General features: G+C 53.1%; 1 protein-coding gene across 4 annotated transcripts in view; it reads right to left on the reverse strand.

Moving 5' to 3' along the window:
- ABTB2 (ankyrin repeat and BTB domain containing 2) overlaps positions 1 to 15,151 on the reverse strand; it is a 181,058-nt gene that overhangs the window by 26,864 nt on the left and 139,043 nt on the right. For 3 of the 4 annotated variants that reach the window (XM_029206939.1, XM_029206940.1, XM_029206941.1), the window contains exon 3: positions 13,678 to 13,891. The exons of the other annotated variant lie outside the window; for it this stretch is intronic. In XM_029206939.1, coding sequence (XP_029062772.1) covers positions 13,678 to 13,891 — 214 coding nt within the window. The remainder of the gene's footprint in view (positions 1 to 13,677; positions 13,892 to 15,151) is intronic. 4 annotated transcript variants of the gene reach the window in all.

Genomic DNA, 15,151 nt, shown 5'->3' on the forward strand with positions numbered 1-15,151 from the left:
TCAGATATGCATATGGATATAAATTTAGATTACAACCAAGTCATGATTAGCTGTGAACGATTTCCCTGCCTCTTCCCATTGGTTGCCCGTCAGGGAACCTAAACGTGAGCTGTGGGATGGGAGGCCAATTGGGTAACAATCGGGGCATCCTGGCCTGGCTCCAAGGCATCTAGGAATAACTGGGAAACACAAACAACTAACGTGTACAGAGCATTTGCTAAACACGTGGCATTGTTTTAAGCCCTTTATATCTATTGACTTATTTCATCCTCATATCTACTTTATGAAACAGGTACTATTATTATCCCCATTGTACGCATGGAGAAACTGAGGGCTGGAGAGGTAAAGTAACTTGCTCCAGGTCACACACCTAGTAAGTGGCAGAGCTGGGATGCGGTCCCAGGCGGGGTACCCTCCATGTCCAAGTTCCCAAATAGTGTGCTCCACTGCCACTTAGCTTAGTAAGCTGGCCCTGGCTTTCCATTTTTCTGGACCTGGACATCCTGGGGACTGGACCACTTCTGAGAGGGAAAAGGAGTGCTACTGCCAACAACACTGGGACGGCAGGCATACATGAGAAGTGTCTCAGGCAAACAAACACCTGGTCACCCTGGCATTAGGCACTGGGGTAAGGCACCTTGCCTGGCTCATGGGTCTCCTCCAGGCAGTGGGAGGCCCTCTCTGCCCACCCTCCCTGAGCCTGGTCCCCATTCTGCCCTCAGCACCGCACCCTCACAGCATTTGCCCATTTGGTATCATTTTGTTTGTTTGCATTCTTTGTGTCTGCTTTCCCCTCAGGCTATAATTTCTCTGAAGGCAGAGACTGTTTTACTTACTGATGCTGCCCATCCCCCAGCACAGAAGCCCATGTTAGAAACTCAACCTTTGAATTCAGAAATGCATAGCCCAGGGAATTCCCTGGCGGTCCGGTGGTTAGGGCTCCACGCTCTCACTGCCGAGGGCCTGGGTTCGATCCATGCCGAGGGCCTGGGTTCGATCCCTGGTTGGGGAACTAAGATCCTGCAAGCTGCGTGGTATGGCCAAAAAAAAAGAACAGAAATGCATAGAATGTTTCTCACTCCTAGAGGCAAAGCCCTCTGGCTGCTAACATGTTCTCAGGGGTCCGCTCTTACTCCAGGACTCTCTGCAGGGCTCCCGAGCTCTAAGTCAGGCAGCTGAGCTCCTGAAATGGGGAAGTGCTTTGTCTTCCATTCTTGGAGGCTTGGGCTGGCTTGGGTATTAACAAATGGTTCTCTTCAGAAAAAAAGAAAATATTTCCCTGATAAAGAGATAAGCATGCCGCAGGAGAATTTTCTACCCAGGAACAGCTTCCTGGGGAAGCTCCGCTGACTGGGGCTAAGGTGGTTTCTGGGAGGGCAGCTAGGATGGCACGTGGAACCGTCTCAGGGAGGGGACGGCAGGTGTGGTTCGGCAGACGTCCATGTGGCCTTGAGCCGCGATGTAAGGGACACGGCCATCTGTCTTTGGTAACTGGGCCTGACTCTAGGGTGGCCTCTTATGTGGGTGGGATGGTACAGATTTCACTGGAGACTGCATGTGGGCACCACCCCTCCACCCTCTCCCCTACAGCAGGGAGGGCTCTGAGTGCTGCAAGGGCCAGGGCATCTATCTGGCCCATTTCTCAGGCCAAAGCTCCCCTGTGTGGCGGCCTGGCCGGCAGGCGGCCTAGCTGGCAGGCAGCTGGCAAAGCAGGCCAGAGTATCGCTGCTTCCCAGACAAGTGGAATGGAGCCTGGTGAAAGCAGGCCTCCCTCTCTCCGCTTGGCTGGGGTGTGGCTCCCTTGGCCTCGCGGCTGCACCTTACCTTCGGGGCTCACTGCTGCATGAAGATGCAAGAGACTCAGAATCACCCAGGCTCAGCGTCTGTGGTGGCTGACAAGAGACCACAGCTCTTTCACCCTGTGGAAGCCAGACAGTCAAGGGCCTCCAACCTGTTCAAACACACGCCCCTTCTTTTGAACACACACTTTCAGAATCATGGTGAGGGCACTGCCACCAGCGATTGGCCTCTGCCAGCAAGTCAGCTTGGGAGGGCCCAACGGCTTAGCTCTCCTGCTTCATTGACCCAACAGGCAGCTGCTGGGCAGTGGGCCAGGGGTGGGGTCATTTATTTAGTCTCTGAATAGGTGTTCCTGTCCGGATTCAGCTGAGTATTGTCACACAGCACCCGCCTTCCCCACCCCCCCCCAGTCTAAGGCAGCAAGGTGACCCATTCACGCTGTCAGGTAAAGAGTTTCCAGAAACTTCCAGGAGGAGGTAGAGGCATGGGGCTCTTGAGGCCTGGCGGGAGATGCACGTATGCAAGGCGGAGATTCCCGACTGGCAGCTAGCGGCTTTGACCTGAGCTGGAGACGGCGGTGCACTCTGGAAAAGGCTCCCAGCACTTGACCCTGCTTTCTGCACCCACGGCCCAACTGCAGCCTCAGGGGAGACGCTGGCACTGGCTTCTGAGCAGCAAAACCACATCGCTAAGATTTGCTGAGGGCCTACTACGTGCCAGGTAAGGAAGAGGCCATTCTGAAAACATCACCCTCTAACACAGCCACCCTGCAAGGGTGTTTTACAAATGTGGAAACCAAGGCTTTGAGAGGTTTGGACACACGTCTGAGGTCACATAGCTAGCCAATGGCGATCTGTCTGGCTCTAAAAAGAGAGATTCCGAGGTCCTTCCCGAGACCAAACTGCCAAACGCCAAGTGCTCTGAGCCTACTGGCTGGTGGAGAACTGGGAGGCAGAGCGCGAAGGAGAAAAGAGTCGCCCCAGTGCGCCCACTGCCCCACTCTGCCCAACTCCAGCCTCCGCGCCCATAGCCTCAACAGTCCTGAAGGCAGCAGGGAACGGGGTGCTGGGCTGGGCCCCAAAGGGACACTCTGGGCCCCTCAAGAGCTTTCTTCCCCCAAATCTCAAATATTAAAGCAGCAAAGGAAGCGGCTGTCAGAGGCAGTTGGTCTTGAGGGAGGAGGTAAATCTGGGGAGCCGGCTGGCAGGCAAGTAGGAGCAGGCCAGAAACCAGCCCAGCTGGACTCCAGACATCGCCCGAGCTCCTATCCTGGCCCATCCTCGGCGTCTGCAAAGTCCACAGCTCAGCCTAGGAAGCCGCCTTCTGTAAGAAAGCAAACTCCATTCCCTTGAGTTGGGACTTCCCAGCACCCAGGCGCCCTCTGGGAGACAAAGGGCATTGTGGCGCCCCGTGACAAAAACACCCCTGGGGCTGGCAGTTCCCAGTCTTCTTCTTCTCTGTGGGGACCCGGGGCGCAACAATGGGACAGGAAATCACAGGCAACAGGCAGCCCCAGGGGCATTTGTCAACAGCTGGGTCGGGATCCTGTTCTTTCTCCAGCCCCTGTTATCTGGCACTGCCACTTCGTCTGTCCCCCATCCCTGGCTCATTCCTTCTCGGATGCTGGACAGATGCCCACCCTCTCTGGCCACCCAGAGCCAGCTAACTCAAGCCTGTGGGGGAAGAGGCCCTGAGTGGTTGAGAGCGAGCAGCCCAAGTCACACTGGGCAGGAGGTGCTGATGGAGACCGGTTCCCAGGGTCTTTCTCTCTCCCCCGGGGCGGTGGGGGGGGGGGGGCGGGGGCGGGAGGGAGGTCTCACCCCCTCCACTGTCACTGTGAATTCACTGCGTTCTTATGGTTGAACCTCCCTGCCTGAGCTCAGATTTGTCTCTTCCTAGCTGTGACCTTGGGTGCCCCTCTTACCCTCTCAAGGCCTCAGTCTGCTCTTCTGTAAATGGGAGTGGAAACGGCTTCCTCTGAGAGCTTGTGAAGATCTGCTAGAGAGTTGTGTGTTTAAAGTGACTTATAAACTGTAAAGATTTGTCCAGATGCTTCTAACCCATGTAAGTATAAATCAGGTCATATCACTCGCACGCTAAACACTCAGCGATGGCAGCCCGTCTTGTGCGGGCACTGTGGGCAAACCAGCAAGTGAGGGGCCAGGGGCACGGCTACCCCACTAACTTTAGAGTGCTGCACGTGCTGCTCAGTCTTTGAACCAACGGGTGGATGAAATCCAGTTTTTAGAGTTCTTCGAGATTCTCGGGTGGTGGGTTGCGATAAATCCAAAGTCTGTACGTATCTCCGTTCAAAACTGTCTTCACTGAATTAAACCTTTGGACCATCTGGTCGACCTCATCTTCTCTGTCATTTGCCTGGTTCCCTGGCTACAGTCAGGGGTGGGTTACGAGGGAATTAAGGGCAGCGACTGAAGGCGGTATATATGAGAGGGAAAGAAAACATGCACTTTGAGTAGATGTGATTTTTAAATTCACCATCGTTTTGGGTTATTTATGCATTAAACATGATTTAGTTATTTGAGTCCCTCCACAGGTTTATGAAAACAGTAATTATACTGATAATCGCAGCCATCACATATGAAGAGCTTACTCTGTGCTAAGTCCTTTCAATGGATTACCTCATTTGATCCCTACAAAAACCTATGTAAGTAGATCAAGCCATTTTCCATTATAAGCTGGGGAAACTGAGGCCTGAGAAATTAACTTGCCCATAGTTACACAGCTAGTAAATGAGAGAGCAGAGACCCCACAGATGGTCTTTCTGACTCCAAAAGTCCAACCTTTAGGCTCTATAGCCTATTTCACTAACCAAACAAAATATTTAACTGCCTACTCTGTGCCAGGGAATGTTCTATGTGCTGGAGTCACAGTGGTAACACCGGACCCACAGTGCCTACCTTCTAGAGGGGTGAGGAGGGGGCAGAAAAGGAAGTAAACAAATTCACAGACAAGGTAACTTCAGACAGAGGAGGGTGTCCGGAAGAAAATAAAAAGCAGATAAGAGGATGGAGAATGACTGCGGGTGGGAGGGACAGCTCTCTGTGTGTACTGCAGACCACAGACGAGTCACTTCAGAGGTCACTGGATGCACCAGCCTGGGAAACACATGCAAACAAGTACTTAATTCACCCGATAGCTATTTTTACTTCTTTTGCTTCCATTTTGGGTAAGCAGATGGAAATTCAATGCACAAAAGGGGGGAGTGGAAAGAGAGAAAAGAGCTTAACATTGCAAATCTTCTTGAAATGGTATTTAAGGGAACCACAAGTCAGGAGCATAAAGCCACCAGTGCCATCATCTCTATTATTTGATAAGAAAACACTTTCGCAAGCCGAGCAAAAGATTAACGAGCCCACTTCTTCAAACTGAACGCAGCCTATCCGCGGGCGCCTCCCACTTATGTAAAGTGCTCATCTGAGGGGAAACATCCCCCTCCTGCATCTGGACTGGAACAAAGAGAGGCCTCTCTTTGCTGTGTACTTCATGTGTGTTGGGGGCCCTGCCCCAGAACTTGGGGGGCCCCCAGGAAGTAGGCGCTGCTTAGATCTTCCCTCTACACAGGAGGAAACTGTGGCTTGGAAGGTAAGGAGACCTGTTCAGATCACACAGCTGGAGGAGGCGGCGCTGGTTTGACCCTCACACACGGGCGCCTCTAAGGATGCCGGTCTCCACGGGAAAACCACTCAAGTGCCACCTAGGAGCATTTGCCTAGATAAACAACAACCACTGATGATTTTAAAAAAAACAACACAACCTATTCTGTGTTTTAAAAATGTACATGAAATGTAGATTTCATGTAATATGTCATGAAATATGCCCTTTGAAGCAACAAAATCCCTCTGCGACTTCTGCTGCCAATGTCACCCCACCTGTCCCAGTGTCCTGTGGCTGTTCTTTAAGGCCCAGTTAAAACCCCAGTCTGTTCTGACACTACCTCCCCCAAGACTCCAGTCTTCTCCAAGATCCTCTGGGCTATGAGGATGAGGAATAAGAAGACGATGACTGACACACACTGTGTGCCAGGCACTGTGCTTTGCATATATTAACTCAATCCCCATGACACCCCTACGAGGTTGGCACTGTTAGTCCTGTGTTAAGAAGAAACTGAGGCATACAGGCTATATGAACGAGGCCACCAGCTTGTACATGGCAGAGCTGGGATTGAATCCCGGCCAGTGTCAGGGCCTGAGGGCTGACCTAATGCAGTATCATACAACCAAGCTTCTTCTTACATTGTCTGGCGGTCTGTGCTCATTTTTTCCCTCTGTCTTGTTTTTGCCTCCCTTATTAGGCAGGAGGCTCAGTCACATAAGGCACTCCATAATTCCCTTATATCCCTTCCCTGCTGATCAACAGAAGTAGAGTGAGAAATGTGAGTTAATTAGTGAAGCACTTAAGATGGTATCTGTCACTTAATATGTGCTCTATAATGCTAGCTATAATTAGCAGGAGTGTTTGTAAGTAGGAATAATATTAGGAGTTGCATTATTAACTATTATTATTGGTAGTGGCACTGGTTACATTGGTAATATCAATAGTAGTAGTGGTAATTGTATTAGCTGTAGTCGTATTACTAACCCAGATGCTGCTTGAGAACCCAGTCAGAATGGCCATCATCAAAAAATCTAGAAACAATAAATGCTGGAGGGCTTCCCTGGTGGTGCAGTGGTTGAGAGTCCGCCTGCCGATGCAGGGGACACGGGTTCGTGCCCCGGTCCGGGAAGATCCCACATGCCGCGGAGCGGCTGCGCCCGTGAGCCATGGCCGCTGAGCCTGCGCGTCCGGAGCCTGTGCTCCGCAACGGGAGAGGCCACAACAGTGAGAGGCCCGCGTACCGCAAAAAAAAAAATGCTGGAGAGGGTGTGGAGAAAAGGGAACACTCTTGCACTGCTGGTGGGAATGTGAATTGGTACGGCCACTATCTGGAGAACAGTATGGAGGTTCCTTAAAAAACTACAAATAGAATTACCATACGACCCAGCAATCCCACTACTGGGCATATACCCTGAGAAAACCATAATTCAAAAAGAGTCATGTACCAAAACGTTCATTGCAGCTCTATTTACAATAGCCAGGAGATGGAAACAACCTAAGTGTCCATCATCGGATGAATGGATAAAGAAGACGTGGCACATATATACAATGGAATATTACTCAGCCATAAAAAGAAACGAAATTGAGCTATTTGTAACGAGGTGGATGGACCTAGAGTCTGTCATACAGAGTGAAGTAAGTCAGAAAGAGAAGGACAAATACCGTGTGCTAACACATATATATGGAATTTAAGAAAAAAAAATGTCATGAAGAACCTAGGGGTAAGACAGGAATAAAGACACAGACCTACTAGAGAATGGACTTGAGGATATGGGGAAGGGGAAGGGTAAACTGTGACAAAGCGAGAGAGTGGCATGGGCATATATACACTACCAAACGTAAGACAGATAGCTAGTGGGAAGCAGCCGCATAGCACAGGGATATCAGCTCGGTGCTTTGTGATCACCTAGAGGGGTGGGATAGGGAGGGTGGGAGGGAGGGAGACGCAAGAGGGAAGAGATGTGGGAACATATGTATATGTATAACTGATTCACTTTGTTATAAAGCAGAAACTAACACACCATTGTAAAGCAATTATACTCCAATAAAGATGAAAAAGAAAAAAAAAAGAAACATCATCCTACGTCAATGAAGAAAGACTATTCTCGGCGCCAACCGTCACCTAAGCATGTTTATGACCATTTTAGTAACCGGGGGGAGCAGGGGGCGGGGCTGGGGCATGACAGCCACCATTTATGAGTACTTTTAGGTGCCAGGCACTGAGCTGAGTGTTTTACCGCATTATCTCATTTAACCCGAGTAGCATCTTATTATCTTCACTGTTTTACCGCTGAGGAAACTGAGGACTAGAAAGATGGGCTGATGTGTCACACTGCTAGAAGGTAGCAGAGAGGGCACCTCTGGGATGACCCAAGAGGCTGGTGGAACCCTCTGACCCTTGGGCAGTACCTGAGGTCGTGGTATGGACTTCAGGTGGAGTGAGTAGGACCCCTACGGGCTGGGACCTTTGCCAACTCCAGTTTTTCTGAGTTCTGTCCACATACTTGCAGGAACCCTCTCGGCTAGCATGACATGGATCAGGGCAGCCAAGAGATGGGCTAGACACCCAGCACCTTCTTCCGGGACCTCACCTGGAAAAGGGCTTTGATCTCAGAGCAAAAACAGCTCCATGGGAACTGGGGACTGATAGGTATCAAAGCAGCACTCTGGGCCACCTGTGTCTCCTGAACCTGCCCATGGTGCAGGACCACGTACCGAACAGCTCCAGGGTGGATCCTGGTAGAAGTGCCTCTCCTCGCAGCAGCACGGGAAGGGCTTCCTAGCGCCTTCATTCTCAGAGTGGTCCAGGTGCTGAGAGGGGATGTGTGGGGAAAGGGCAAGTGAAAATCAGCCAATCACAGAAACACTGAGCAGGCCAGCGGCCCCCAACCTGTTTGGCATCAGGGACCAGTTTCGTGGAAGACAATTTTTCCACAGATGGAGGTGGGGGGGCCGGGGCGGGGGATGGTTCAGGCGGTAATGCGAGTGATGGGAAGCGACAGGGAACGGCAGATGAAGCTTTGCTCACTTGCCCGCCACTCACCTCCTGCTGTGAGGCCAGGTTCTTAACAGGCCACGGAGCAGTACCAGTCCGCGGCCTGGGGGTTGCGGACCCCTGTCCTAGGCTGCAAGCTCAGCCCTCCCCTTGTCTTGGCCCTGGAGGCCCCAGCTCCCCCGGGCATCGTTCTGGACCGTGTTTCCTTATTCTCACACTGCTCCTTTCTCTCTCCCCCAGGTCCCACACTCTCTCTTGCCACGTGGTCTCGGCATATGCTATTCCTTCTGCCTGATACTAATCATCACAGTAGCTAATACTGAGCACTGACTGTGTCCAGGTACCATTCTAGAAGTGCTACCTGCGTTAACTCATCAGCGCTCGCCTTACGGGTGGTTGTGAGGACTAAATGTTAGTTGTCCACAGAACCTGGGCTCTGGAGAGACTAAGTGACAGCTCGAAGGATCTAAAATAAGAGAGTGATAAGTCTGATCTCAAATGCGCGTCCTTGAATCGCAGTTTTCCCCTCAGATCATGCTCTGCGGGCTGAGAAACAGAACACCAGATATTTCCAGGTTCCATCCCAAGTCAGACGCTCTTCCTGGCTTAGTGTTCTGAACACCAGCAGGCCCCCAGCCCTCGGACCGAGCTTCCCTCCATGATGGGGCACTGTGCAGGGCTGGGGAGAGGGAAGCAAGGGGGCCCGGGCTTGAAGTTAAGCAGATGGGCTGGTTTGTGGAAAAGGAGCCCACCTTCGTTTCCAGTATTCCCAGATATTCCTCAAGGATCTGGCTTCTCTGCTGCTGCTGGCAGCACCGTTCGGTGAGTCTGAGCACCCCAGCTCCCGAGGTTCTGAGGCAGAAAATCAGATCACCCTCTGTCTATCTCAGCCCCCTCTGCATCTCTAGCTGCATCTGTCTCCCTCCGTGTGCTCTGCGGGATGATGTTCTCCTCCAGCAATTTACTGGCAAGCTGGCAGACCTCCCTCTGCTTCGGCATGTCTACACGGCCTTCCTCCCCACTTCCCCAAAGCCCTCATTCCCAGGAGAACGATGTCCTCTGCCTGGATGCTATTTCAGCTACCCATCCCTCTGCCTCCAGGCATGACGAGCAAGGACCACATTTAGCCAGATGTGGCTGTCCATTCTCCTCCAGACCATGGGGGAAGAGGCTCCCCCCATCTCCCTGGGTAACCCTGGATCTCTGACAGCAAGTTCTTTCACTTTCTGAGCTCAGTCCTGGGTGATGACATGCCCTGCAGGGGGGCAGCTGTGACTAATCCTGTGTTTGAGATCCTGCTGGTGCCTGTGATGCAAAGCTGCCAGCAAGAAAGGGATCCTGGGAGGGTGCAGGGAGGCTCCAGCTGCGGGGCTCTCCCAGGACAGAGGAGAGGCAGGTGGGGCTGGAATGGCCCCAGAGAAAGTGGCCCCAAGGGCCATCACCCACCCAGATTATCTCAGAGCTTTAGGACTGGGTCTCAGCAGCTGGGTGGGAAAGCTGTAGCCTGGCATGGTGAAGGGCGAGGGCTTTCAGGTCAGAGAGACCTGATTCGAATCCTTGCCCAGATACTCAGCAGCTAGGTCGCCCCTGGCCCCGCGCCCTCGTCTGTAAAATGCAGGTAATGCTAACACGCACCTTGCTGATTCGTTGTGGAGCACAAAAGAAACAGAAGTCGGGAGAGCTGCCCTTTAAAAGGAAAAGCTGGGTCTTTTCACATGTGGCATCTCACTCGCCCTCCCTGATGGGTCACTCAGCCCTGTTTAGCATATGAGGAGCCTGAGGCGTGGAGGGGCCTGTGTGGGAGGCTGGATCGGAGCCCAGGCCCCTGCTAGAAGCTGTGCTGCTGCCCGGCTCACCGCGGAAGCACTGCCTTCTCGTGCCTCGCAAAGCTCCCGCTGCTTCTACAACTCCCTTCTCCCTGCAAACCCAGAGCAGGAGGCCCTGGGGCGAACGGTCCTCGTGGAGAGACACTGAGGCCCCACTGAGCAGCGCAGACGCAGCTCACAGCGTAGCAGGATGAGCTTCGCACAGAGGGTTGAAGGCATGTCCCGCCTGCCCTCTGTCAGCACGCCTGTGGTCACACACAACCCCCGTGGGAGGGAAGACGGGTACTTTCTTCAAAGCGGAATCTATAAGCACAGACTGGAGAGGCACCGTCAGTGGTGCCACGGGCCAAACCCAAGCCGACAAACCGAGCTCCTTAGCCCAGGTAGGCGAGGCGGTGGAAGAGGTCCCTTAATCCCCACGGGCCCAGACACCCCTGAACCATCGAATCCCCAAGCGGAAAGCCTCCAGGCTACAAACCCACCATCATACCTGAAATCAGAGGTTCTGTCCAATTCTGCTTGGGGGACCTGACCCCCATGTCCCAGACATGGGACAGAGGGAGGAACTTCAAGGGAATGAAGTGGGGGAGGGGAGAGAAAGAGACAGACAGACATCCCCAGACTCACAAAAGCAAAGCTTTGTCACCCTGGAGCCCTAGCAAACGCCGGCTCCTTGGTGCACAGGAGAGAAGGGCTCTGCTGAGGGTATTGGAGTGGCAGTGCCTCGTGGGGACATGCGTCCCAGCTTGCAAAGGAAAGGCCAGCCAGGCTCTCGAAGTCCTGCAGGGCCTGCCCTGTCAGAGTGCATCCAAGCACGGCAGGACCCACCCTGCAGCCAGGAACTGGGCCACCAGAGAGCTGCCGGGCTGTCTGTCCCCCTGGGTATTTTTAAGGTGTCCTTTTAGTGCCCAAATCTGAATTTTTGGGATTCTTTTTTCCTGATGGTGGTTCCAATTTTCCACATGTCTGACACTCACTTGAAACGATTCACGGAAAAATGCTTTTGCAACTGACTTCTTTGTGCCACAGACAGTGTGGTTTGTAAATAAGGAGATATCTAAACACGTACTCATGTGTATGTTGTCACTCAAGCTCAGCCATCGCAATCACACACAGACAAGCAGTTCGTGTAGCACAGAAACCCTGATGTCATGTTTTAGAGCGTCAGGGGCTGGGAATCCCCACAGGAGGAAAGCCACAGGGTGGCCACAAAGACATCCAAGGGGTTCTGGGCACAGCGTCCACAGAAGAGCAGCTCCCTGGCCAGCACCACAGCCAGTAGCCACGCTCACAGCCGGAGGGCCAAGCAGCCCAGCCTGGGGCAGCAGGTCCCAGGAAGGTTCCTTGTCCTCCTTTCCCAGCCACCTTTGCTTGGGTGACCCAGCCTCAGGCTCAGTCTAGCACCCTTGGGGACCTCACCACTAACGAGCAAACCTCCCCTCCCCATCCCCACCCCCTCCAGATGTTTTCTTGGCCCTCTCTCCCTCCCAGCCAGCTCTGGCAACCACAACAATTTCTCCACAAAGCAGAAACAGCTGGGGCGTAGAGCCTGTGCTCTGGCCCCATCTCCCTGCTGGATGCTTCCTTCAGGAAACCCGGGGCCTCCACCTGCTGCCTTCTTGCTCCGTGTCAGGCCCCACCTGCATTCACTGTCCAGCTCCCCAAGAAATGAGACAACGATGGTCTAATAATGACACCGGTGATAATAACAGCAGTGGTAGCATTTACGGGGAATCTACTGTGTGTGTGGACTGGGCCACTACTGCTTCACATCTCTCGTAATGACAGACGGTATGGTACAGAGGTTATGAGCAGAGCCTATGTGGCCTTGGCAAGTTACTGAATCTCTCTGTGCCTCCACTTACCCATCTGTAAAATGGGGCTGCGAAGAGCACCTATTTCCTGGAAGTGTGTGCCCACATGTAAAGTGCTCAGCACGGTGCCTGGCACGTGGCAAAGGCTCTATGAACATCGCTGATCATCATCGAATCCTTAAAACTGCTTCATTACTGCCCCATGTTTATAGCTGAGGAAGCTGAGGCTCAGGGAGATTTGGAACCTTGCACAAAGGTCTCAAGGTTCTTGAATGTCAGAGTTGCTGTGCGTGCCCAGGCCACCTGACTCCTGAGCCTCTGCATCCTCGCTCCCAGCATTTGCCGTATGTCCACAGGATTGCCAGTGTTTTCATGATGGCTGTTTTTTAATGAGCTGATGTGGGGATCTACACTTGCATCTTGATCTTTTGTGACTGTGGAGGCCCTGGAGAGGTGGGCCTGGTTGTGAGGACCACACCACTGAGACCCAATGCCTCCCAAAGACAATGGGCGGTGGGGGGGCTGGGAAAGCAGTGGCACTCTCTGGATCAAGGTCTCAGATCTCCCTCCTCTGTGATGGGGCACAGAGACCCCTGGGCTGCTCTCCCCCTCTCCTGGGCCCTGCTGTGAGGTGGAATGTAGGCACCCAGGGCTGCCTAAACTGAAGGCGAGTCTCTCCCACTCCCTGGACCTTCAATTACACAACCCTCGACCCCTGTCCATGAGTCGAGCCCGTGGACAGACCCTGCCTTGGGTGGCCATGTGGTGGCCTCCAGGTGAAGCTCCTGTTAGCATATATACTGGACAAATTATAAAAAAAAGCATCTCCTCTGGGCAGAAAATTGAAAAAAAGGTGGCCCTCTGAGTAGACCAATTAGAATGGGCACCCTGTCCTCAGGCTGACATGGCTCCATGTGTGTCCCCCACTCATGCCCCTCACTGCGTCCCCTTGTGCAGTGTACAACCTGTATATCTGTTCTTAGCAGCCCTTTCCCCAGTTGGGAAAGGGCTGGGACCCCGTGGACAGCACTAGACTGGGGGCCAGCAGGCCTGGACCCTGGGGCTATTTATCCACTAACCTGCTGGAGATCAAATAACCTGCCAGAGCCATGACGTTCCCATCTATAAAATGAGAGAACAGGGCAAAAAGTGCCTAAGAATTCCTAACAAGAATGATATCATCATCAAAAGAGGTGACAGCCACCACTGATGGAGGGCCAGTTACCACCCAGACATTGTCCTAAGTGCTTTTTCTGAGAGCACTAGCTCACTCGATTCTTACTACCACCTTTCTAGGTAGGTGCGAATACCTCATCTTATAAAAGAGGCAACTGAATTTCCAAGAGCCCAGGTAGTAAACGCTAGAGCTGTGAGACAGAGGCCAAGGCCCACCTTCTGAGACTCAACGACCCCGCCCTACAACAGCCCGGGGTGAACAAATCCTGCTGCACCCCAGGGACAGGCCTTCATCCGTCTGAATTCGCAGCCGTCGCTCATGTCAGGCCGCCTCCTCACAGGCACACAGGCCGGGGCCAGGGCTCTTTTTCCACCTCATCGGTCACTCGGTCAGTCAACACACATTGGGTCGCACGGTCCACCAGGTGTGCAGCCCAAGGCAGATCCCTACCGTTCGTTGTTCAGGGCCATCCTCGGGGGGTCCAGGTTGGGGTTCTCCATGGACTCCATCTGTGGACACCGCAGGAAGTAGTAGAGTGTGTGGAGGGCGTCAGGGGACCAGGTGATGGGCTGGGGTGGCTGGCGGGCCTGGCGGGCGGGGCTGGAGCCAGGACCCAGCGGGCGGCGCCCCTGCATGTGGTGCATGGCGCGGGAGACCAGGTCGCCTGGTGACGAGGGCAGGCGAGAGGGAGAGAAAAAGGAAAAGTCTGAGTTCACAGCCCACATTCTCCCAAGGATCCTGCTAGCTAGAGGAGCAGCTAAGCCGGCATGCCTAATTACTATTTACCCAGAGGTGGCAGGTGGAGGTGGAAACTGTCACCCAGACACATGATAGCAATTTAGATTCCCTTTCACTTCCAGTCCTGCCTTAACAGTTGAACGAAATGCTTGGTAGGGGCCCGGCCCCACCAGAACTTACGCTAATACGGTTTCTTTTCCAACAGCCCCACTCCCTCCATCACCCCATGGCCCTTTCCCCAGCTCTCACCACAGGAATCTCCCTGGGCTTCTTTTCCCAACCTCCAATTCCTGTGCTAGGCTGCGTGGTGATTATCCCCCGTGCTGTCTGGTGCAAAGTCCAGGTACTTCTGCAGAAAAGGGACCTCCCTCTCCACGGCCTCAAGGAAAACTCCCACCACCATCCATTATGCTTATTATGTGCTGAGTGTTCAATTTTCTAGAAATAGAATTTAATTTGATCCTTACAAGGCTGGGGCCCAAGTAGGGTCCCCATTTTGCAGACGAAGAAATTGAGGCTTATCCAGTAAGCAAACATTTACTGACACCATGCATTTCCCTGGTCACAGGGATGCCGCGGTGCCCAGTAAACGGTAGAGTCTAGATTTGAATCCAGGCCTGTGTGACTCCAAAGTCCATGAACTGAACTGGGACCCAGGCCGTGGCCTGCGCTAATGAAGTCTGCAGGGTCCTCAGGTCCCCATATCCTGTGCTGTGTTTCTTCCCCAGTTGAGTCTTTTCAATTCCCCACCAGCCCAGGACAGGAAACGTCCCATCATTGTGTGAGGCCACAATGCTGAGAAAGGACGGGTGAAATGGCCCCAGGCACCTGCGGGCCCCTCTTTCTAGGAAAAGTGGCGCCTTCCATTCTTCTCAGGCCTGAGAACTCAGGGGGGGCGTCCCCTGTGGGTCAGCTTGCCCCTTACAGATAACCCCTTGGAGAGAAAGCCTCTGAATGAGGCTGAGCTCAAGGAGGGAGAAACGAGCAGGTTTTAATATGGCAGGTGAAGTGTTGTTCAACGTTCGACAGGACCAATTCATTCACTTATTCCGTTAACCTCCCCTACAGAGCCTCTGGGTCTGGGACTCTATACCATGTGTCCCCGGAGCCCTGCACAGCTTCTACGGCACAACGGGTGCTCGGCAAACATTTGGAGGATGAAAAAGTAGCCTTACACATTCATTTC

The sequence above is a fragment of the Monodon monoceros genome, unplaced genomic scaffold, assembly GCF_005190385.1.
Source record: "Monodon monoceros isolate NGI ecotype Baffin Bay Population unplaced genomic scaffold, NGI_Narwhal_1 Super_Scaffold_7, whole genome shotgun sequence".
Taxonomy (NCBI): domain Eukaryota; kingdom Metazoa; phylum Chordata; class Mammalia; order Artiodactyla; family Monodontidae; genus Monodon; species Monodon monoceros.